The 27,120-nt window shown below is 33.7% G+C and overlaps 1 protein-coding gene across 3 annotated transcripts in view; it reads right to left on the reverse strand.

The window, feature by feature from the left end:
- LOC118184605 (potassium voltage-gated channel protein Shal-like) overlaps nt 1–27,120 on the reverse strand; it is a 558,555-nt gene that overhangs the window by 144,622 nt on the left and 386,813 nt on the right. For all 3 annotated transcript variants that reach the window (XM_085813098.1, XM_085813100.1, XM_085813099.1), the window contains exon 2: nt 23,153–23,315. In XM_085813098.1, the coding sequence (XP_085669224.1) occupies nt 23,153–23,315 (163 nt within the window). The remainder of the gene's footprint in view (nt 1–23,152; nt 23,316–27,120) is intronic.

The following is a 27,120-nucleotide window of genomic DNA, read 5'->3' on the forward strand; positions in this document are numbered from 1 at the left end:
ACTTTTGATGTGTTTGTTCTAGTACTTTTGTATGTGATGCTTTATTCGACCGGATATTAAGGAGAATGCATACACCACAACACATGCTTGCCGGTACCTGGCGTGAAATTGAATATCGACTTGATATTATCCGTGCGACGAAGGGGGCACATGTGGTAGTTCGTTGACAAGGGTCATGAAACGTTTTGAGTCTATCTAACCATTTATGTTATTAATTTTAATCTATGTTTATTATTTTATGAGTTATTAAACATCAAAATGGGTCCGGGACTTTATAAACACCCTGTATAACAATTTTCACAATATGAAACCATCATGTTTCCGATGATCATGTTTCATATGAAGCCGATGTCTTTCATATCAACTTAAAATTACCAACCAATTGTAATACAATTTCGATTGATTTAAACGAAAACTATTTTCCCATTTTTCAAATAAAGGAATGCACTTGCATGCAGGAGGGTAAGCCATATACCACTGAAGTCTTTACAAGCCGGAGCTAAATAACGCCTAAAATTTTACAATAAATACAAAATTAAATAAGTATTTCGAAGAAATGAAAGTTGCAAAAGACCTCATAATGATGCATGTTTTCAGGCACGTGTTGTGTACTAATGCCATGCAAAGATTTATTATTCAAACAAAGTAAAATTATTACATGTCAAGATGCTGTATTTTTATTTTCATCCGGAATTTAACTTTTTAAACGGAAATCTTCTAGTTGAATACCCTTATAAGTAAAACGTTAGCGTTTTAATTAATTATAACGCGGTGCAGAATATTTTGCTTCTTGGAAAAAAAGCATATCTGGAAAATTCATTTAAAATGCAGAAAATCTATAATTAAAACCCATCTGAGATTAAATTTTCATTAAATCATAAATACATGGGCATTCATAATCAACAGTTTTTTTTCAAGAAATCATTTCTGTATAAAATAACTCCCCATTAAATTCATAGCAAATAAATATATTTTTAATTCAATGGCAGGCATTTGACTATTCAGTACTGGGCACCCCTAAGACCACAAGTAGTGACCATTTTATTATGGAGACACCTAACAGTGGGCTATCGTTGCCTCCTTCGAAGGGATGGGCAGTTACAACCATGCGTTTTCCAGGATTTTAACCCGAAGCCTTCGGTACCGCAGTTGGCTCCTCTAACCGCTATACCGTCTGGGAAATAAATATGCAGTATATATTACTTTGCTCCCTAGTCTTTTTCTATTTAGAAATGTTTGTGAAGTGTTTATATGATCCTCATTAAATAGATCACCAGAAAAAATATCAGGAATTATTTTCTAAAACACTTGCTATTCTGACGGAAAACATTAAATGATGCAGCAAAAAAGAAATGAAATAAGAAGAGCAAATATCTCTGCATATGTTGAAGTAGGTACTGTTACAATAAATGACGAAGCTAAGAGAAAATAAACGATTTTTAAATACAGCGCTAGGGATTAATTCGAGAATCTGGCTCTGAGAGACAGACTTTAAGCTGAGAAAATATTTTAAATCAATAACACTTTTGCCTTAACAAACAGCAGATGTTTAAACGGGAAAATGAGTGGAAACAATTTAAGAGGAATCCCAGGAGTTTTGTAGCCGCAGTTCTAGCAGTAAATAATGAGTAAGTAGTTTTGGTCTTTTGAGAAGCACTGTATTTAGACCAACATGGTCTAGTAAAATTGCACATTAAAGTTTCCCCCAAAGTATTTCTGCGGAAATTAAACAGCACAGACAGTAGAATGAGAGGAAGGAATCGATTAACTTTAGTAAAGAGAATGATATGATGGTTATTTAACAAAATTAACCAGTTTTAAGAAACTGAAACATACATTTGCAAATTACCGGAAACAGTATTAGGGAAATAGGAGAAACTTGGTAGAGCGCTTTCAGACATCATAAATGGTAAAGAAACGGTATCGTCGTTGAGCAATCAGTAAGTGCAATTTAACTACAACTACAGCATTTAAGAACACATACGTGTATATTCCGAAATATATATTACTTATTTTAGCTTTAATTATGAGATTAAATTCAAGAATTGGGTTCATTTTATTATAATAAGGCATGCAGGTTTTCGACTAAGCTTCGCAACAACAAAGATAACGCCTTCATTTATTATTGCGAATTAAATCATGTTTCATACTTTCTGGAATGTTTCGAGAAAATAAGTATTTAAGATTTACTTCCAAATTTTTAATATAGATATTTTGAGTTTTTATGTAATTTTGCATTTTCGCGAAGTAAGAAATGAATTAATTGGATGAGAAGTACTCAATCGTCTGTGAGGTAGGGTACGAACTGCGCCGAATTTGATCGAAAATCCCCATCCCCCTCTTTTCTAATGCACGAACTGCGCGGCGTTTCCTGTCCCCCATTTCTTTCCAGGAAGATTGGGTGCTACAAAAAGTCGTTTATCGCCATTAATGGCGCATTCTGTTGAGACTGCAAGCCTTTATTTTTGTTTATCAATATTGTAAAAACTGTGCATGTAAAACAAATATTAATTTAAAGTCTGGCGTATGCTAAAAAATAAATTTCTTTTACACTCATTTTAAAGTTTTATGATGCTTAAAGGAATGATGAGCCAGATCTTTTTTATTCTCTGTAAGAATTAAAAACTTTCCAAGTTGTAGATTTTAGTCGCTAATATATATATATATATATATATATATATATATATATATATCAGTTTTGAATAGTAAAATTGATAGATTAATGACATACACAAAACTGATACATAATCAACGTATCAAATATCGGATTTGTAGCTCACCTTAAATAAGTTTCTTGTCTAGATAAATATTAACAAATCTTCTTAGATAGCAGAATGGTTTTAACTTTCAAATTTACCATTTTAGGTAAACAGTTCTAATTTAATTTAAAAATTCTTTATTAAATCTAAAAATTGGACTTCTTAAGTCATTCTAAATTCACACTAATATTATTGCAATATATTCCAGTATTAAACTTTCCATTTTTAATTATTGAAGTTATTTTAAGGTTACTTAACTTTGTTACAAATTCCATATTTTAATACTAGAAACGTTTAAATATTTATTCTGTTTTCCACCTGGCATACATTTAATTTCTAATACACATTTAATTAATAAATTAATAATCATGAGCGTCAGCAGAATTTTCATAATTAACAAAAAAAAATTTAAAAAAAAAATAAACTCCCTTATATTCATATCCTGGGATTTTCAGTTCCCTTTTAATCCATTCCTTTTTCGGCCCACCAGCGGCCGAGCGGTAAAGTCGCTGAACACTGGTAGTTCGGTCCGAGGTTCGAATCCCGCGAACGGGCTGGCTGCATGGGCGTTTTCGTGGTTTTCCCCATGTGTAACGTGTATACGAGCCAGTTTCCCTTAGAAAGTCCTCCACGAAGGCATCCCTCCTCTTAGGCAGATAGCCCTGGAGGCTTTGCCATAATCACACACACACCATTCCTTTTTCACATATTGTTGCACTGTATTCAAGTTTTCATGCATGTAGAATTTATATACTTTGTATTGTATTTATGCCAATTTATATTTAAATGATAATTTTTACAAATTCTTGCATCACAACTCTAGTTAACAGAAGATGTTTCTAACACCTTGGCAAAGCTTAATCTTCAGCATGTAGCTTATTTTCCAACCTAGTTTCAGGCTGAATTATTTGTAAAATTAATTACTTGAAATTATTTGTTAACAAAGAAGGTCGCTAAATCACACTAATAATATTTCTAACTGTTTTAATTTATAATGCAACGAGTTCATGTGATTCATAATGTAATTCATTTACAATTTTTTCAGCAGTATTGAAATTAATAGCAGATACTCTTAATAATGTACATTTAGATTACAATGATTTAGATTGCCATTGCCTTCTTCACTCATGCTTTTATGCTACATTCCTAAAATTTCATAATGGCATACAGGTAAGTTTAACTCAATTCATTCACCAAACATGTAAATCTCTAATTCAGCCCACTTTTTTTCTTACGTGTGCTGTATCTTCTATTTTCTTTGATATATTGTTCAGCCTAATTTCAAAAGGTCTTGTGGAAAAGTCACTAAACATTGGTAGTTCGACCCGAGTTTCTAGTCCCAGTGATCCCCCAGCTCTTTCTTTTTTTGTATTTATTTACTGTATAAAAATGTAGCGTAAAAATTTCAGTTCATGAAGTAAAAATACTTTTTAAATTTATTCTTTAAAAGTATCGCAAAAATTTTTACCTTTACCTTAGCATATCGTTTTACAAATCCCTCTAATAAGAAAAAAATAAGGAAAAAAATTTACTCAGTTTCGGTGATTGATACCTCGGTGCAAATTATATGTAACATTTTTCCAAAAGCATAGAGTTTATATGAATATCAATAAATTAAGGATTATTTCTCCATCTAATTTTCTTAACATGTTTATTCCAGAATTTTCTTTTCACACTGTAGCGCTTAACTGTATGACTTTTCTATAATCATTCAATTTCTCTAGCCATGACAACTTTGCATACCTTCTGACAAGTTGTTGTATTTTTAACCAATGTATTTTAATTCCTGTTGGCTATCAGTACATTATTCACTTGTTTCACAAGTGCAACTTTTATTTTATACGCAAATCTACGTAAAATAGCATTAAAACTTCAGTTATGTGGAACTTCTGATCGATTGCTTGTTTTAGATTGAATGAAATTAAGCTTAATGTTACTGTTAATTAGCTTGTTATTAATTTAATTGTATGTTTCGAACTAATTATATGTTCAGATATTTCCAAGTATAATACACAAACTTTTGCATCCTAATTTTTAGTTTTTGGTTAAAAAAATAAGCTTTTATTTATTGAGAGGCCTGATTGATTATATTAATTTGCAGTACTGTTTATCTAATTCTTTTCTTCTAGATACATTTTAGAAAAACTTCTTAGCATAATAATTTAAATTTATTTACAATTTATACGTCAGTGATCCACACGCATAGTAATGTTGTTATAATAGATTTCATGCTAAGCTTTTTTTTTTTTTTTAAATTTAACTTTTAATTTCTGCAAACATTTACATGATTTCTTTAATTAACGAAAAATATTTCTAGCACACTTTAACACACTTTGATATGGAATAATGTTCTGCACTCTATTAAATTTTCCAGTCTAGTTCAGACATTTTGACTATTATTGATGTAATTTATTAAAAATATAATTTGTATGCTTTATAATTATTTAAATTATATTATTATCATAAATGAAAGATGTTTGTAATGCTAATATGTATGTTTACCAATACCTTTTATTTTTTTTGTTAGCTTTAGCATTTATTACTGTTATTCAAGTAATTAGCCTGCTTGTTAGATATTTTTTACTTGTTCTTGTGATATGTAATTCTATTTATTTATTTTTATTTTCCTCTTGGCTACAATTGGCTCGAAAAGTTAAATAGTAACCCTGTAGGCAGCAGGGGAAAAGAAATTGTGATCGGCGCAGTTGTACTATAGCTCGACCCGGGGGGGGATTTTCATTAGCGCAGTTGGAGTACACCCGTCTGTGAAAAATGTTTCATTTTGTTTTGTTTGCTTAATTTCTTTTATACATTGTTCTAGATTTATTATAGTATTTGAAGAGAACATGTGGCAGCGATTAGATAATTCTTCAAATGATATAAATTTTGCGCATTCTCATTTATAATATGAACGAAATATAACGCTGTTAAGTGAACCTAACGCCAGATTGTCGCTATGGTAAACAAATATAGTGAATTTTAAAGAGTGCATTTATTCTATTGGGGTTTATGCGCTATCGACGAAGTAGATTTAGTTCTATCTAATAAGTTCAAATGAAATGCAAGAAAAAATGCGTATAATTTACTTTCCCGTACTAGGACGTCATGTGATGTGCACATCAGATTTTTTTTACAGTTTCTATGATGCATTTTAGGAAGCACTTAGGAAGCATTTTAGGATCTGTAATTTGTTCATTTACTTAATTTTATGCTATTAGATTAATACTATTATTTAATACAATTAATGTTTTTAAGAAAACAGAGAAAGAAAAATATAGAATGGAGATAAAAAGATGTAAAATAGAGAGAGGACATTCTTATATTTACTAATATTAGTAAATGCGACCTTTTTCCTAAATTCTGTATTGAGCGAAATCATTTCTAATACTAATGGGAAAAAGAATGTTATTAGACGAAACGTTTCAAAAAATTATTGCGGTTCAGTTCCAAAAAAGAAGAATCGTTATAAAGATACTGATAACTGTAACTGAACGATTTATGTAACACGCGACGTAACTACGCAGAAACTGAAATATTCAATCTGAAGCTTACCTGTTAGAAATTAGGACGCTGGAAATATTTCCTTCCTTCCTCTAATTCTTGCGCTCTAATAAGAACCGCTCAGTTAGTTTTGTCACCGTTAGTGTTCGTTGTTCATCCATGCTTAAAATTATGAAAATACTATGCCAACTGAACCACCAACTCCAGATGTTAAGAAATTTGCAACAAAAAGGACTAACCAAGATATTAAATTTGATAGACATACCGATACCAAAATTAGAATCGATGAATCCGAACCCTGAAAGGTTTGACACTGTTATCAGCCGTTTCCATTCTCATATGTCTAACTACGATGACAAAATTCATGTGACCACACTATCTACTCTATTAGATGCTGTTCAGAACAAGATCAAAATAATAACTATTGTGTATGTATGTGCATGTGTGTGATTATGGCAAAGCCTCGAGGGCTATCTGCCTAAGGGAAGAGATGCCTTAGTGGAGGACTTTCTAAGGGAAACTGGCTCGTACACACGTTACACATGGGGAAAACCACGAAAGCACCCATGCAGCCAGCCCGTTCGCGGGATTCGAACCTCGGACCGAACTACCAGTGTTCAGCGACTTTACCGCTCGGCCGCTGGTGGGCCCCAAAATAATAACTAAAACTAGTCTTACTACCCACAGCCTTCATCATCGACAGGAGTAGATGTTGCCAGCAGTTCTGTTCGCAATTATCCACTTCCAGGGTCGAGTTTCCACAGCAGATACAGATTAAATGGCTGAAATTTTGTTTTTGCCCCCAAATTTACTTAAGTTTGTTTTTCTATTATTTTACATATTTTTAAAATGTATATTCGAGAAAATTGGTGCACGCTGTTTCCTTTATAAAATAATATATGTATGTTCCGTTTTACGGGTTCGTAGTTGTCTCTTTAAAAATCATTCGGGATGAGAAGGGAAACAACTGACAATTTATTAAAAATAATTATGCCACACGGTAAAATAAATAGCTGTAAGCGCTTCAGAAAAAATGTGGATATTATTATTAAATAAACCACAAAAAATGTGGATATTATTGATAACTGTAACTGAACGATTTATGTAACACGCGACGTAATAATGTAGAACTTCATCGTCGGAAATGCCGTTGAGATAAGTAAGGAAGCAGCGAAATTAAAGCAAAATTTCTAATGTTAAATGAGAAGTTATAAATAAGAAAGTAGCCCCTGTAGAAGTAAAATTTGAAAAAGAGTTTAATAATGTAAAATCGGAAATGTTGGGTACTGTAAATCATGAAATCGCCAATGTCACTAAGACATTTTGCCGTTAACTAGAGAATCGAGAGCAAAATATGAAGATCAAAAAGAGAAATTTCTGGAATTGGTTTCATCCGTAAACAAGATCATGGCTCAGAATTCCGTGGTGTTAGTTTAGTCTCCTCATCTTGACTCTGTCATCTCTTACCGTAATCAAACTCTGGCCTTATGGTACGAAATCATCGTGGAAAGTATAGAAACATAATTAGAAAGGTTTGGCAGGCAAATTAATGGGACTCCGTCAACAAAGCCTTAAATTTGGCTACTTTGTAGGGTTTATATTTATTTTAACTAACATTTATTTTAAGCTATCTTTCCTGTCAAGCCTTTACTTTCCCCTGGAATTGCCAATGCCAGAGTATGTAAATTTTAGTAGAACGCGCAAAGTATTCAAATTTTCAGCGGAAGTATTTTGAGTTAAATAGAAGGGAAACGAGTTTGTAGGTGTGCTTTCTTGATTCACGAGCGTGAAGGTTGCTATTTTCACGAGAGTGAAGGAAGCTTGAAATTTAAGAACCGCGCGTTTCGGCCTGTGAGCCTACTTCGGCAGTTAGTTGCATCTTTCAACTTCTTATTCAGAAAGTTTGCTGAAATCTCAGCTGTATCTTAGAACGCGGTTAAGTTAGTCACGTTTATAGAGCCTCGTAGGTAGTGACCTTGTGATTTATTCATCCTGATTATTTTTAGTTGTACTTTTCGATTTTTAGTTAACCGCCGGGTCGGCGTAGTTTGTGAGGGTCAAGTGAACGCATTTGTAACTTCTAAAGTGGAATAAAAAGGGAGTTAAACCCTTCTTAAGAGTTTGTGTACTTTCCAGTTCATAGCAGTCACTACTACGGTTGCGGGCAAATTGGGGCCACGCAACACCACAACTTCTTTACGAGAAGAGTTTGCTGAGTTCTTATAGACGCTTCCAGCCGAGAAACCTTCAGATACAGAAGTCAGATAATGCGGTAGAACTGTAATTTCGGCAAAATTTTCTGAAGGGTTATTATCGATTAAAACCCAACAATAAAAAGCAGGAGAGACTCTTCAAGAACTAACTACCGACATCGAAAAATTAACTCAGCTGGTATTTCCGGGTGCAGTTAAAACATATTGAGTGTCTAATATCTTGTGGATGCTATTAGGAATCTCAGTATATAACGAGCACTCCTGGTAGTGGACAAAGGAGATCTAAAGATGTTCACGATGAACATTGAGGCTGCTCAGAGAGCCAGCAGAAGACATTTTCATCGTGTAAAGTGTTTCAACAACGCAGGTGATTCATGCTAAGAGGTGATGAAGCTAGAAACAGCAGAAGTAAAAGACTCAAAGCAACCATAATACTTAAGTCCTGGAGTTGAGTCAATAAAAGCCAGTGTCATGTCTGTAAAGGACTAAGCAGTAAACAATTTACTAAAGAGGCAGAAATTAATGAAGGCAGAAATTTTAGCTGTCGCTATTCTACAAATATATTTATTTCACGGTAGAAATCATAGATTGTATGCCGAAGGAGAAATAAATGGATTTGCTTGCCATATGATTATAGACACATGGCTAGCGCAGCTATTTTTGGAGCTGATGCAAATCGCCAAATGAATAGAAACCTGCTGTACACGGTTTAATCTTTCACTCTACATACTATGAACGGAGAGAAAATGTAAATGAACAGGAAAGTGAATGTGGACATCAAGTTGGCCTCCTGTATATGAGAACAAAGTCTATATCCCTGTATCCTTCAACTTTTTAAAGAAATTCCAATTTCATTTAAACATCAGAATATATAAATTGGTTGCCTATAATGAAGAAACAGCAATTTCTGTGAAAAGTGTGGCCACTGAATAATCGCTTGGTAGCATATAACTGCCGCAACTATACATTATTAGGGTATACTGAATATATAGAATACATTATTAGGGTACACTGAAAACTCACGATAAGCTGCGGATAGGACTTGCTCAGTTTAGATTAATTAGAACTGACTATAAAGACGTTAGATAAAAGTATTTACTATTTCCCTAGTATCCAGAAGTTTATAATAAAACAAAATTCCTGTAGATGTAATGAAGATCTATAGGTGTTACTGTCATCTGTTAATTATTATATCCGACGCCCACTTAAATCGCAAACCTGGTGTTACGGGTTTTGTTTGTTTTTGTTCTTTAGTGAAATTATACGGGAAATTGTAGTATTTTTTTCCCCCGTATTTGCATAGTGTAACATCAGATGCTTGAAAGAACCCATGCTCTGCCGGAAAAGTAAGATTATGGGGCAAGTCTATTTAACATTGAGTAAATGGCTATCTCGCTAAATTGTCGAGATATCGTTAAGTTGGCGATGGTTTTGGCGACTAATTTTTGGCCACCAAAGTTGGCGAGAAGTCGCTAAAAGTAGTCAAACGCGACCATTTGGCGACATTTTTGTCCAGTGCCTAATTGTTATGGTAACTGAATAACTGTAATTGATTTCTATATGCAACTGTAAACGTATCCGGGCCCTATGTATAACACTAACCGTATATGCCTTCCAGTAATTTCGAGAAATGAAAGGTACTAGAGATTTCTCGGCGGCCGAGGAGAACTACTAAGACTGGAGAGAGCATCAGTTTCTTCTTTGTTTAGTTCAGCGTGAGTTCGGAGTATTGAGAGATATCCGTAGAAGCTTCGCCCTTTTAGATGAGCTTTGCATGTTATTGTGTTTAGCGTTCTGTAGTTTAAGTCGTAATTACTGATTTTAATCTGAGGTACTGAGAAGAGCTGTACGAGTATTTTTGTGGAAAGTGCTAGAGCTGTAAAGTGTTTCCTTTGGTAAAAATAAAGTTCATCGATCATTCATCTGTTCTGTGTACCTTCAGTCTGTTATGAACTCATATACACGCAACACTATATCTTAATTTGATTTTTCAGTATTTACTAATAGTGCGATAATAATAGTGTGTAGATTAACTTTCTGATGGGGTTTGTAAGTATTTTTATTAAATTCCAGTCCTAGAATTTGTTGTAGGTTCTCTATTGTTACTACTCCTAAGGAGCAAATCGATCAGGAAATTCACGTAACGTAGTTTTGAACACGATACTTTCTCTCATTTTTCAGTTATTACAGACAACAAACGAAAGATAATTATCTATACCAAGAAAACAACATAACAGTCAGTCGTCTATTTGGATATAAAAAAACATCTCCTCCATCCATCCAGCATGCCTTCGTGGTGTAACGGTTAGCAAATTCGGCGCGTATCCTAGAGGTCCAGGTACGAGTCGCGCGAGGCCCTTGTTCATTTTTCATGTCTCCTTCTTGAAACTAACCTAATGACTCTCCAGTGGCGCCCGAACTAAAAGGTGATGAATGATGATGCTTCACCACCAGGATTTGGCATTTGAGTACCTTAATCCCCACTCATCCTTTACAAGGGAGAGTATATAAGGCATTTTCTCCCTCCTTCTCGCCGGCCTTCGTAGTGTAATTGGAAGCATACTCGATGTGAGAGGTCCAGGTTTCGAGTCCCGACAAGGGCACTGTACATTTTTCATGCCTTCTGCTTCAAAATAACCTAATGACTCTACAACGTGTCTGAAAGTATACCATTTAATCATGGTTGCACAAAATCTTTAGCTTTTATATCAGTATAAAAGTTACATACGTTTTTCTTCGTGCAAAAGTTGTTATATGAACAGATATTTACACTTATAGAGACCGTTATATAAGTGGTGTGTGCAAAAGAGTAGCTTAAATGGCAAAATAGTAGCTTAAATGGCAAAAGTATTAGACAAATAGCATTAAATGGGACATAGAATAATATGAATTCCATATCAATTTCTGAAATTTTGTTCTGATTTATTTTTCAGGCGTTGACATAATAAAAAAATGAAGTATAGAAAATGAAAGAAGAAATATATTGAGTACTTCGAGAGAAAAAAAAAAATCTATATTGCCTTTCGATTGCTGAGTTAAGTGCACCTTTTATTGACGACAATAATAGTATCATCATTACGGTTGAGTTAACGCTTTTATCTGTTTGACGCTTATTGCATTTATTCTTGGTACGAAAGAAGTATTCTTGCTATCTACGGGAGAAAGCAGAAAGCGACATTCTCGGTTATGTACATTAAGCTTTTGTTTGTTTTATCCTCAACATTAAATGCTTGGTTCTAATATAGTATAGACGGAGGTATCCTGAAGGAAAAATGTTCTTCTTTGATGATCCATTCGTAGGAAGCAAAGAAAACAGTTTTATAACTGTGTCTGTTAATAGCGTTTGCTCTACGATCTGACAAGAAACAAAGCAACGCATTTCTTTAAGCTATTTAGTTTTTCCTTTGTTCTCTCTGATATAAAATTATAAAGATCTTAAGAAGTTTTGCCTGCTTTGGGTAACTTAATTTAACTTGCAGTGACATAACATTTCTTGCTTTGGAGGAAATAAATAATTTTTGACATGTTTCTCAATATTTTACTCTTTTGGTAATCTGGCTTAAGTAACACGGTTTTTCCTTCATTTTATATCAGAATCGTAGAAAGCTAACACAAACCTTACAGAAGAGCAAAACTTAATGACCAGGTTAAAAGGCAAATGAAAACTTGGTATTGACAGTTAATAGACTGTAAATACAAAGCTAATAGATCTTTAAAGTCACTCGAGTAAAACCTATTTAAAGATTCGGTTAGTTTTGTGATACTTATATATTACACTTCCTTAAACGCATAGTTTCAGTCACAAAAACATGAATATAAGTCTTCATTTAAATGCATTGCTGATAATATCTATTCACATCACTACTTTTCTTTTCAGCACAAAAAGGAAAAAGAAAATGCATATGAATCATGTGAATTAAAACAGAAAAAAATAGGATGATTTTCGACTTATGCTGATGATATGACGCGTGTACTGTTATATGATAAACTGTGATAAAATAATGATAAATATAGACGCTTATGAAGATTAGAGCCAAACATTGTGAGAAAGGATTTCAGATGCACTTTAAAAAGTTCGAGGAAAGACTATCTGGAAAGAAATACATCGACATGGGTTTATATATATATATATATATTAATTGAAAAAGAAAATGTAAAGTGAACTGGTAGTTAGACGAAAGACCTATCTGGTCTCAAAAATATATAGGCAATTTTAATTTTAATTTTTTATGTATAGGCATTTTATATATTGGCATTTATAATCCATGTTTCTTATAACTTCCTAATATATATATATATATTTTCCGTCCATCTTTTTTTCATGTGAGTTAACTTTTCACATTACACAACGGTCAGATTAATTAATTTTTTTCGTGCAATAGCAAGTCTTCCAGCACTAAAATTTGGCAATTTTATCGCGCTTATACAGTTTTTCCAGTTTTACCAGGCAAATTTCTTGTTGTTTATGTAGTACTATGTTACAACATTTCGTGGAGCCACAGCTCCTGGTAACTTTTTAGCAAGGTTGCTGCAATGTTCCTACCTACTATATACATATGTGTGTGTGTGTGTATGTGTAAGATGGAAAAAGTTTAAAAAATACTAATTTTAATTTGCTATATTCCCTTATTTCTCCAATTTAATCTGTGCATTTTCTTTTCTGTCCTAAAATAGTAACTGCTTGCTCATAACAAATCTTTTTAAATTGTATAATTTCAAAATTAATTCATGTCACATGATTTTTACACAGGCACTTACATAAACGATTCAGCGAATAAGACTTAAATTTGGCAATCGGAACTTTTTAATATCCAATGAAAAAAATTGTGAACCGAAACTAAAATCACTCTGAACCCAACTTTCATCTTAGGGAAGTCGCGTTCATGCTTTTCTTTGCTGCTCTTTCAAGATTGCGCCGCTTGCTTCTTTTTTACATTTCACCAATCTTTTTCAGCAATCGTATTGTAAAAAGATGTAGAAAAGATAAAAGTGTCATCAAGAACGAGCGCTCGAATTGCGTCAATTACAATGCGGAATTCAAATCAAAATATTAAAACTGTTCTTCTCGAAAACAAAACAAAATGTATTAAACTACATATTTAAGCATCTACTCGCAATCGACATCTACATCATTACACACACACACACGTATATTATATACGTATAGTGTTAAGTCATTAAGACTATTTAACTGTAAGATTACGTCATTTTTTCTCTTCTTGGCGCCTTGCATGGCGCAGATGTCCATTACAGCAACCCTGTAAACGCTTACTCAGTTTTTTTTTTATTGCTGTTGTTATTAGTAGTAAGTCATCGCTTGAAAGATGGCACGCATTTTGATTAAAGTTGTCGAATAAAATATTTAGTACAGTCCACTTCTAGTTAATTTGAAATTGTTGTATAACAACGCACGCATCGCATGAACACTTTATGGCCCGCCGAGCCACAGGTAAAAGACATCGTTGCTAAAATTAACCTTTTAGAACATTTGGAATACTTTCGTTTGGTTGTATTACGCATAACTTCATATAGTTTGAATACTGTGTCATCGTTCATTTTCGGTGTTGCTGTCGAGAAATCTGCAATCACGGTAAGTGATAAATTATTTATTTGTTCATGATGAGTGAATTGAAAGCGATTAAAGCTAACAAAAAAAGTTTAAAATGCAGTATCAGAAAGTTTGAAAATAAGGTAAATTCTACAGTGGATGAAGCAGATATTTCCTTATTGGAGTTATACGAATCAAAAATATTAGAATTTAAAAAGGAATTAAGTAATATTTTCGATTCTTTATTTGCACATTGTGAAGAAAAGGACACTGACGAATTCATTAAGGAAAAGGAAAATGTAGTAGATAATCTCGATGAAATTCATTTGAAAATTAAAAGAAAAATTTCTGAGATCCGTTCTCAAAGGAATAGCTGCCCAAATGAAAACGGTTCGAGTAAAGACATAATTGTTTCAGATATAAAATTACCTAAATTGTCTCTTCCAATATTTAGTGGGAAAATCGAAGAAAGGATTGAATTTGAGGATTTATTTTCCGCAGCTGTGCATAAAAATAGCAAATTAACTAATGCGCAAAAATTGCAATATTTAAAGAGTTCGTGTAAGGCAGACACTTTAAGTATTATTCAGTCCATTCCAATTTCAGATTCGAATTATGACATAGCATGGAATCTGTTGGTTGATCGCTATTGCAACAAAAAAGATTTGATCAATTCTATCATAAAGAAATTAATTTCTATACCTCAAACGAGTGATTCTACTTCGTCGCTTTTAAAATTTATCGATAAGGTGCATGAATGTTTACGATCCTTGGAAGCATTGGAGCAAAAGGTGGAAGAATTTTCAGACACGTTAATTGTTTATTTATTAGTTGAAAAGTTGGATAGAAATACTCGGTGTTGGTGAGAAAGGTCACTTAAAAAAGACGAGATAGGAACGGTTAAACAACTGACATGTTTTTTGAAGGAATACTCTCGCACCCTATCACATTACAAACCTCCGCATGGGGAATCGAAACGTTCATTTAATACCAAAGCTCTTACATCACTTTCGGAAAATTCAAAAATTGTCCTTATTGTAAAGCTGATCATTTATTGTTGAAATGTGCGCAATTCTTAAATCTAACAGTCAAGAAACGATTTGAATTTGTAAAGACAAAAAAACTATGTTTCAATTGTTTATCTTCGGTCCACACAATCAAGGACTGTAAAAGTTCTAATACATGCAGAAAATGTCAGAAATTTCACAATTCGCTCTTACATTTTGATCGAAATGAAGAAAATTTCGATAAAGCAAATGGCACATCGAATCAAATCACAAACAAGACTAATAAATTAAGCAGTAATCTTTCTCCAAATGCTGATACATTTACTCCAATGGCAAGCAGCCAAAAGGTTAGTGACACTAATGAAACCAACCAAGCAAAGTCCATTAACGGTACTGCGTTGAATATTTCCAGTTCTTTTAATAAACAAGTTCTACTTTCAACTGCAATTATTTTCGTTAAGGGTAATGATGGAAAATTTATCTCGCTGAGAGCCTTCCTGGATTCCGGTTCTCAAAATAATTTCATTACTAAAGAAGGTGCTGAGTTATTGAATTTGAAGAAAAGAAAAATAAACGCTTCTATTTCAGGTATCAATGGTACAGTTATGGGTGTTAAGGAAAAAGCTATAGCAACCATCGCTAACGCTACTAGAGATTTTATTCGTACCTTACAATTTTTTGTTGTTCCAAAAATAACTCCGGTAACGCCTGCTAGATATATAAACATTCCTGATGTTAAGCAGTTGCAACTCATTGGTTTAGCTGATCCAGAGTTTTATAAACTTGGTCAAATACATGTTTTATTATCTAACGAAATATTTTTTGATTTACTGGGAACAAATAGAATAAATATGCAAGACCAGATTCTCCATCAGTCAGTTTTTGGATACATCGTTAGCGGGTCAGTACGCATGCCGCAGCAAGGCAGTGTTGATAATTTTTGTGGGTTTGTGGAAAATGGGGATAATTTATCTGACAACATGAGAAGGTTTTGGGAGATTGAAGGTATTAATGAAGCAAAAAAAGTGAAAAGTCAGGAAGAGGAATTTTGTGAACAGCACTTTCTTCGTACACACACGAGGCAAGATGATGGCAGATATGTAGTGGAAATGCCAATTAAGGAGGAAGGACTTAGCCTTTTAGGGAAATCGAGAGAAAACGCTAGCAAAAGACTGAATTATCTACTTAAACGCTTCACTCGCAATCCCGCAATGAAACACTTATACGAAGATTTCATTAAGGAATATAATAAATTAGGCCATTCCGAAGAAATTGATGAAGGGGATAGCTCTAGTTTCTCATATTATCTTCCTCATCATGAGGTTTTCAGACCCGAGAAACCTAGCACTAAACTTAGGGTAGTGTTCGATGCCACTGCTCCTACGACTACTGGAATTTCGTTAAACGATATTCTGCTGAATGGAGGGTTAGCTCAAGACGAACTATTTGATATTATTTGCAGATTTCGAACGCATAAAATTGCCTTCACAGCAGACATTGTAAAAATGTATCGTCAGATTTTGATTAAAGAACATCAAAGAGATTTATTACGCATCTTGTGGAAGAGTAGTGAAGAAGAACCAGTTAAGGTCTATAGACTGAAGACTATAACTTACGGTACTTCCAACGCACCATATCTAGCAACACGCACACTTAATCAATTAGCAGAAGACGAGAAAAACAATTTTTCGTTAGCAGCGCCAATAGTACAAAGGGATATTTATGTCGATGACGTACTCACAGGAGCCCATACTCTAATAGAGGCTAAAGAATTACAGTCGCAATTGATTAACCTATTATCACGTGGAGGAATGCGTCTGCACAGATGGTGTGCTAATCATCCTGATCTTTTGCAGTTTCCGGATGGACAAGAGGAATATTCTTTCAGTAATTTCGATGACGATCAGAGCATCAAAACTTTAGGATTATTATGGAATCCAAAGACAGATTGTTTTTCGTACAAATCAACCATCAAGAAACCAACTACTTACACAAAGAGTCTGATATTGATAAAGAGTTGTCTGATATTGCTCGCATTTATGATCCATTAGGACTGCTTGGTCCAGGGATAACAAAAGCAAAAATCTTCATCCAAAGACTTTGGTTATTGAAGCTTGATTGGAACGATCCGCTACCCGAAAGGATAATTAAGGATTGGCAACTTTTTATTGATTCAATGCAATCTATCAACAATTTGAAAGTCAGTAGATATGTTTTACAGGATAGTTTTTCTGATATACAAATTCATGGATTTTCAGATGCATCAGAACACGCATACGGAGTAGCCATCTATTTACGCTGTAGAAGTGACAATAATTTATCTTCACATTTGCTTTGCAGCAAGTCCAGAGTAGCTCCACTAAAACCGCTGACAGTACCTCGACTGGAACTCTGCGCAGCTGTACTGCTAGCACAGCTTGTTGCAAAGGTGGTGCCTTTATTGAAATTGGACATCAGTAAAATATGTCTGTGGTGTGACTCAACCATAGTGTTAGCATGGCTTCAGAATCCCCCGCATGTACTAAAAACCTTTGTTGCTAATCGAGTGTTGCAGATCTAAGAGCTAACACATACGTGCCAGTGGAATTATGTGCGTTCAGAGGAGAACCCAGCAGACCTTATTTCCCGAGGACTGAATTTTGACAAGCTGCATGATGCTGATCTGTGGTGGAAAGGTCCTCCATTTTTGAGTGAGGGTGTCATACCTAACAAGAACATTGACTTTGAACAATTAGAAAAAACAGAGACATTTTCTAATGAACTGAGAAAAAGAACTGACATTGCTTGTTTATGCACTTTGCCTTCAAAATTTATTGATAATGTCCTAGATATCACTAACAATTATTTAAAATTATTACGTATTGTTAGTTATATTTTCAGGTTCATTTGGAACTCTAGGTGTTCAAAACAGAAAGGAGCACAGAGAAGAACAGGAGGAGTAAGTTCAAAGGAGTTAAATGAGGCAGAATCCTTTTTAGTAAGAGAGGTTCAAAAATGTAGTTTTTATTCAGATTACAACTCCCTCGCACAAGGTAAACCCATTAATAATAAAAGTAATTTACTTTCTTTGAACCCTTTTTTGGATGCAAATAATGTAATGAGAGTAGGAGGCCGATTACAAGGGGCCAATGTAATGTTTTCACAAAAACATCAAATAATTTTGCCTGTTAAATGCAAACTAACTAAGCTGATTGCTGAGCATTATCATCGGAAATATTTACACATAGGTTAGCAAGCATTATTGTGTTTTATGAGAAAGAAATTTTGGCCATTACAAGGTAGGAATTTAACTAGAAAGATTACCCATGAATGTATAATTTGTAGTAAAAATAAACCAGTCACTATCGAACAAATTATGGGGTCATTACCTGCAGAGCGCGTAAATCCAAGCTCACCCTTTAATCATGTCGGCACCGATTTTTGCGGTCCATTTTTTATTAGGTACAAGGGACAGAGGAAAGGAACTCTTCATAAGGTATATTTAGCTCTTTTCATTTGCTTTATAACAAAGGCATTGCATCTCGAACTAGTGAGTGATCTCACCACTGACGCATTTATTGCCACCTTAAAGAGATTTATTGCTAGGCGCGGAAAATGCTCAATCATTTTCTCAGACAATGCAAAAAACTTCGTTGGCGCAAATGCCGAATTGCAAAGAATTAACAATTTAATTAGAAATCCTGACAAAAAATTAGCAGATTATTTAGGTGAAGAAGGAATAGTATGGAAGTTTATTCCCCCACGGACACCTAATTTTGGTGGACTATGGGAATCTGGAATAAAATCCGTGAAATATCACTTAAAGCGGATTGTAGGTAATGCAAGGTTGATTTTCGAGGAGTTATTAACTGTAGTAACTGAGATAGAGTCTGTTTTAAATTCTCGCCCTATTACTCCCTTATCTTCCGATGTAAATGATTTAGAGGCATTAACACCAGGTCATTTTCTCATTGGAAGACCCTTGAATGCTATAGTAGAACCCGAATTAATTGATATACCTGAAAACAGACTCTCAAGATGGAAACGAACTACCAGATTTGTCCAGTTGATATGGAATCGTTGGCATAGGGACTATTTAAACACACTACAACAGCGTTCAAAATGGAAGGTAGAACAAACGAATATTAAAATAGGTATGCTAGTATTAGTTAAGGAGGATGAGCTTCCTGTTTGTAGATGGGTGTTAGGGCGCATTACAAGAATTTTTCCTGGAGTTGACGGTAAGGTTAGAGTAGTAGAAATACAGACAGCAAAGGGCATCATTAAGCGTGGAATTACAAAAATTGCAATTTTACCCCAAGGAGAAGCTTCCTAAGTTAGTTAAGTGTTAGCTTATTATTATAAAACTTGTATTGTACATTGTATTGTGCACAAAATTTTGTATTGAAAATTGAATATTATTATATTGAATTAAGAGATATTATTCGTATTGCTTTATTGTATAAGGTAGTAATTGTACAATTTTGTAGGTTATTATGAGTATTATCGCACGAAATTATTGAAGTAACCCTTCAATGCCGGGGGGTATGTTAAGTCATTAAGACTATTTAACTGTAAGATTACGTGATTTTTTCTCTTCTTGGCGCCTTGCATGGCGCAGATGTTCATTACAGCAACCCTGTAAACGCTTACTCAGTTTTTTTTATTGCTGTTGTTATTAGTAGTAAGTCATCGCTTGAAAGATGGCACGCATTTTGATTAAAGTTGTCGAATAAAATATTTAGTACAGTGCACTTCTAGTTAATTTGAAATTGTTGTATAACAACGCACGCATCGCATGAACATATAGTATAATCATTTTTTGAAAATTTAAAATAAACACATAGACGCATAGAAACCCATACAAGAATTTCGTTTCACCTGAGGAAATTTTAAGATTATTAATATTTCTAGTTTCAGTATAATATTCGTGAAAATTACAGAGAAATTTGAAATACTGAAATACCTTTCAAAATACGATAAAGAAATAAAAAATGAGAGAATGAGGTTTGCAAAGGGATTCCAATTAACTAGTTTGATGTAGGTATTACTCCAGTTTTCCTATGTCCGAAAAAATCTCGATATTTGCAGAACACAATAAAGCAATGTACGCCTGCAATCACTCAGCCCTGATCTGCTTTCAATGCGGCATCTCTTTGCCAATGAAACATTAGTTAGCTGAATATATTGAAAGCTCTAGGCATTAAATATTCTAAGTAATCATACTTATTAGAGTTTTATATGAAAATTAAAAGCGTAAGCTCGAGATCCTATAAAAACTGTTACTAGGAATTTAACGACATTAATTTCCACATAATTACACTTCAGAAACTGTAATATTACATCCTAGTACATTACAGTACGCTAACGATATGTCATTCCTCAACAAGTCTAAATATTTCTTCTATACTTTGATTAACCTTCAGATTATTGTTCACACCAAGTGAAGTTCCGAAAACAAAATAGATACTCAAAACTGATCTTGGAACTGCATTCATAATGAAGTCTTCTAACCAAATTAACTAAAATATCTGACTCCTGATAATCCTATGTAGTTGGTTTGCAATGACTTCATCTGTGTCATGCTAGTTTTTCACAGACAAAAAAGTGCTGGAAGATCAGACAAGTTTCTCTCAATATTTCGTGGAATGCAATGCTTCGAGGAATTTTTGCATCCAAGAATTTTACATAATTAAGTTACGTAGTTAAATCACTTTATCCTGTTTTCTTCTAAATGACCTACGCGAAACACAACATCGAACGAAAGTTTTCGCTGTCGTCGTAAAATACTGATAATAGAATCATAGCTTTCAAATTAGTCTTAGCAAAACACCTTACATAAGAAAAGCAGTTTCTTGCGCTTCGTCGCATCCATAAATATGATACTAGATTAATACTCTTACGAAATGTCAGCCCAGAATGTTCTCGAACACAAGCCAAAAGCTATATAAACCTTGCTGGTACGCGGACAGTTAGTTAGTGCCTCGTCTAGCGAGCTGATAGTCAGTCATTGAGTGAGTGTCTCGAAGGCTAGCGCCGAGTTGGTCTTCGAGTGCATCGAGAGAGTCTTTACTGTATCGCGAGTTAGTGCATCTTCGAGTTTTGTCTCAGAGTTTGCTGATCTACGGGAACGACTAAACTGAGTCGAGAGCTGTACTCTTATGTATCGTCGAGTGCGCAGCGAGTTTTAGCGTGGAGAGTCTCGAGAGTACGTAGAGTTTTGAGAACGACCGAGGAGAGTCAGGAGCTGTACTCTGGTGCTTTGCCGTGAAGCTGTCTCCACCTTTATAGCCTGATAGTGTGAAAGCTGTGTCGCTGATTGTGTCAACATGTTTACAGTCGTTCTTCGACGACTGTAAAAGTGATTTGGAGCTGTCCTGATTCATATTGGCTAAATAATAATTGATACTTCATTAAGTGCTTTTTTCATTACTCACTCCAAATCCGCACGAAACCCGTACGTAACGTAAAGGAATGGAAAAAAACATAACAATACTATTAAGAAGAGAGAACTGGCCATTGGTATTCGTAAATGAGTACCACCATTGATTTGAATAGCTGTATCTTCCGCATTCTGAAAGTTACACCCCCCTCCCCACTTGCGATATGACGCTACAGGCAACATCAGCCACTTTCAACACCATGCCGTTCTTCAGCTTTTTAGTTATTCTATCTCAAATGAAGTCGTGCAAATATTTCTTATTGACAATTGTGTTCTCATTAAGTTGTGTACTGTAATATGTACTGAAACTCACTGAAAATCGAGTTCATTTTTAGTTATTTGAATTTTATTGCTTATTCACTATGACGCCTATAGTGATGTCACTCTTCATAAATATGGAAACGAAATCGCTTCAAATTGAAGATCTACGGCTACGCAGTTCCCAGTAAACTATCTCCATTAATTATAAATATAGCTATAAATTTTACCCAACATTTTGCTTCTTAAGGTTTTCATCCCTTTTTATAATTACAACTAGGAAGACAAAGTTACTTCGCTCAGAAATCGTATAAAAATGACTACCAGCATCATATTCAAGCCGTACAGGAATGTTCACAGTACGTTCAAAGAGCATGTTGTACATTCTGTGACTGTGATACATGTGTTTAGAAAGTTTTATTGTAGGATGTACTAAAATAATGTTGTATGAAACATATTTTTTAACTTTTAACTAGACATACTTTTTAACTAGACATACTTTTCGAAAGGTTTTTTTAGCATGTGCTAGAAAGTGTTTAATCACATTGCATTTAGATTAATTATCTGGCTTCCAAGTAAATCATCAAATTAATTATTTTGAATTAATATCTTAGTTGATAATTTTTATTTTCCCTCCGTATTTGTCATAGGAAAATTATCTATTAATACATTTAATATAGATATAGTTTTGTTCATATAAAGTATTGTAAATAAAAACATATTTCTTACAATTCTAGTGTAAAATAATAATACTATGAAATTGTTCTCCTCCAAGAGGCAGAATATCCTCCAGAAATCGTACTTAAACTGCAATTTCCCGAGGCATGCTGAGGATATATGCTTCACTTTCCAATGAACGTTTACGGCATTTAGATACCGCGCAGAGCCAAAGTTTTGCTTGCAATTGGAAAATATGCGTTACATTGATTATTGCTGAGTCTTACATCAATATAAGAATATAATAATAATCAATATATATTTTTTTATAATTTTTGAACTTTTTGTTATGTTTTACGGGCTTCACTATGTAAATAATTTAGAAGTACATATGTCCGTATCAAAGCTCCCTTTACAGAGGTCACCTATTTTATTTGCTTATAGTATTTTGCTATCCAGCCCAATATCTTCTGGCTTACTTCATCTGCTCGTACAAAAGCATATGAATTAAATGATTAAATATAATAGCAGCAAACAAGAAGCACAAATAAAACTGATTAAATATCGACCTTAGTAGCTAGGAAAAAGCTCCGGCCTGTTTTTAGTGACTGCTATTTAGCCTAAAAGTCTTACAGCCTTTTTAATTTCTTTAACTAGTTTTTTGCAGTTCTCTAATGTAAAGCATTAAAAAAATCAAACATAAATAGTGACAAATAAAAGCATTAATTATGTTGATCATGAATATTTGATTTCATTTATTGCACTGATGGGGATGGAAGTTAACTTACCTTCTGTGCTTTTCGCTTGTCAGCTCTTTGATTTTGGTGGTAGATGCGGCTAAAATTTGAAACGATGACTGGTACGGGAAGGGCAATGACCAACACTCCGCTTAGAGAACACACACCACCAACGATTTTCCCCGTTGGCGTTGCAGGAACCATATCTCCATATCTGTGGAAAGGAAATGAAATTTTTTAATCTCTGAAAGTTAATATGTAATCTTTGAAAGTTTTTTTTTTGTAGCTTTAGACAAGTTTTTCGCAATAAAACTTTATAACTTTTAATAAATGAAATATTCTTTCTTGATGGTTTAAAGAATTGATTAGTTATATAAAGAATTTTTAGCTTATTTGTTTTAGATAACCATTTATGTTTCGAAATTTTAATTTGAATGTGTACAAACTCTTAGGTTTTCAAAATACGAAAAAATAAACCCTTGCTAGGATTCCAATCATAATCGGTTAGTTGCTACCTAAATGTAATAACGAATTACACTACATAGGTAAGAAAAGTAATCAAGAAAATTTTACGTGTAAGTACGAAAAATGTTTTAAACCTTTTATCCAGAGGAAGTTTAAAATGAAATGATCAAAAAGCTTGGACAAGGGTGAAGAGCAGTTTGCACTTCAGAATTTCAAGAAATGGTTTTGATATTTAAATAAATTTATTCGTTAATTTGTTGCCAGGATAAACTATTGTGAAGCTAGGATAAACTATTGATAAACAGCATACCATATTATTTTTTCTGCTAAAATGAGTTGAAGAGAATTCTTTCTTTATCAAACTCTTCCAGATAACGGAAGTTGGTTCATTGCTGCAAAGTACTAACACACATGCCCATCACTTTTCTAGTTCCATGCTTGTTATATTAGGTGCAGTTTAGATACCAAGGGTTCAGACTGGGATTATCAACAATTATCAAAGAACAAATACCAGTGTAAACATTCTTCATCAATAAATTATAAATGCTCAGCAGTAACGTCGCACACGCGAATATGGTAATTATAATCTAGTGCTAACTAACTAAACTATATACATATATAACTATTACACCGGCCAGTTATTCCTAGGACTGCAATTAAAAATTCAGATAATCCTACCATTAAATGCACCACTATCCATAAATGAATATATAATATTAAAAATTAATATTTAAAGATAACTCCTGGAATAGGAAGAAAGATATAAAGGGTGCAATAAACGCATTTACTAGAAATCTAGTCTCATCGCATCAATACAGTAAAAAATGGTGATCTTTTCTATGGGTAACGCTTATGGCTATATGAATTAAAAAGGAAATTCATCAGAGCAGCTAACATTCAAAACTTAAAATTATCATATTACTTAAAATGATCAAGATAATTTAGATAACGGTCATTCTGTACCTAAATCAGGAATTTAAGTAAAGTTATAAAAATAGATACCCCATCTTTATTTCAGTTACTACGCCGATTCAGACTTTGTAAAGCCAAAGTGGTTTTGCGGATTACCTATAAAAACAGGTTATGCATGAAGGCTACCCATATTATTATAATTTATTACTTGAATTTAGATTATATGAGAATAACTGGACCTCGATATTTAAGCTTCATCATCAAATTATTTCTACCAAACTTTCTGCTGCACAGAAAATCATAAAAATAAGCATTCGGAAATATTTATGGTACAGTTATTAACACAGGAAAATTCAATGACTATAAATTTCGTCATTCCAAATACATCAATTTTTAATATAATCATTAATCTTTGTTTATGTTGTTGTTACTATTACTTTGTATTAACCAATTATTTATAATTTTAGCCTTTACTATAACTTCTTCTTTCCGCATCCTCACCAGAAATGTAAATGCATAACAAAGTATTTAAGTTGAGGTTTTGGGATTGTAAGACACATCATGTTTCGGCCTCTCGAAGTCGTGTTACTTAATTTTCCCAGCTCTGAGAAGATTGTAATTACTTAGCTTGTAAGGATCCTAAGTTTATATATGTATATAGTTATATATGTTACTAACGTTTATTTTATTTTAAATCTTTACTATCACTTCTTATTTTCTACTTCCGGCCAGAATTAAAAGCTTTAACTTATTTATGCAAATTTAACGCCAAGTACTTAAGTTGTGGCTTTTTGCCAAGCAAGAGAGAGGAAGGAGTTATTAGAAGCAGGTCGCTTGCCATAGTAGTTTTACTCGGTTGCTGGTTGCCTTCAAGGCCAGAGGTTTAGTCCTCTTGATAATTTCAAACGTATCGTAGTTTTAGCAGCTCTCTGTACTACATACGGATTTTGTTAATTATCGGCCAATCTTAAAGTTAGGCACTTGTATATTAATCCAAAGTTAGTTTTAGTTAGAGTTTTAGTTAGTAGTTTTATATTCTTACGTTCAGACCACAAGTGGTTGGTCTCTGTATTCCGAAGTTCCGGAAATCTCTGTAAAGATAGAAAAATAAAGGGTTTCGTATATCCTTCCTGTGTGTATTGTCTACTTCACAATTTATTGAACATAGCTTGAGTAAGCTCCCTGTTCCGAGTCAGGACAGTTCATGTTTCCAAGGCAAGTAAAGAGGAACACAAGTCCTGATAAACTTTACGTTACAGCTGCTGTCATTTAAATTGTTACGCAGGTAAGAAGTTCTGATCCAACTTAGATTCAAATTAAATTAGGTTCAGTTAATAAGTTAAGTCATTAAGTTTCAGTTTTAAATTTTAGATTTGACGATTATTTTAAGTTGCATCACCTCAGATGATGTCTCATCCTATGAGCATAAGAAATGCATTTATATTATAAGTTCTGTTAAATAAAAATGTTTAAAATCTTTTCAAGATTCTGTAGTTCATTCAGACACAGCGATAATTCGCTTAACGCCTATTAGGAGTTTGATGCTAGTTTGATGCTAGAAAAGTTAAACTCGAACGTGTCACTGTTGTATCACAGTTACATAATAAAGTGTGATATTCTGACTAAAAACGATTCCTGCGCCTCCCAGACGGTATAGTGGTTAGGGGAGCCTAGTTCGACACCGAAGGGCCCGAGCCAAGAGGATTTTTATAAATTTATAGTGTCTTTGCGGCATGGGGGCACTCTACGGCGAGCTGAAAGTCCTCTCCAGTGGTTTAGTGGTTGGGCAGAGGGGTTGAGAGACCCTCGGAATTACCCTCCGCTGTGCTCTCCCTCAAAATTGGAGTGGAAGTAGAAGTCCAACCCCGAGGCTCTGGCAACAACTCTTCCATGAAATTTATGAAAAAGACAACAATAACAACAACATCAACGATCTATTAATCTTAATCATTATTCTACATCCATTAACTCTCATATTTTGCTCTATTATTATATAAATCGCGTACGGTTATTCATAATTGTAAATGCATTTTGCATGCATACTTAGCTTACCTCATAATTCATGTCTAAATAATCAAAGTATGTAATATTATATATATATATGTATATGTGTACAGTCTGCACTTCTAACACTCATATTCTGTCAAATGGTGCAAAATATATTAGAATACATGCTTGGTAATTAACCTCATACGGTTAACGTCTGGCCAAGAACCTAGTCTGGAGGCTTTCTGTTCTTTTCTAATATTAGTCATTGAGCTGATACTGGGACAAATTTACTAGCCGACAATTTAGTTTTCAGAAGTCGGTAATCTATTACAATAGAACAATTCAGAATTATGGGGTTTTTGGTTCTGCAATTTATGTTTAATAATGTACAGTGCTCCTACTCGACGTGCCTATATCATTGGACGAGTGCAGCATACATAATTATTATATAAATTAATGAAACTGGACTTCAACAGAAAGCTAATGACGTTTATTATATTATTATCAGATAGCAATAATTTTACCGTTAGAAAAGAGATTACCTGCTTGAAATTTAGGATTACCAATGGTGATAGCGTTCTCTAAGGATCGGTTTTGAAGCCCAGTTTATATCTGCTACTTATCCACGATTTCTTTTATTTAAAAACTGACTG

This window comes from Stegodyphus dumicola, chromosome 3 (assembly GCF_044657685.1).
Source record: "Stegodyphus dumicola isolate Sdum_Otavi_A_Nest chromosome 3, ASM4465768v1".
NCBI lineage: Eukaryota > Metazoa > Arthropoda > Arachnida > Araneae > Eresidae > Stegodyphus > Stegodyphus dumicola.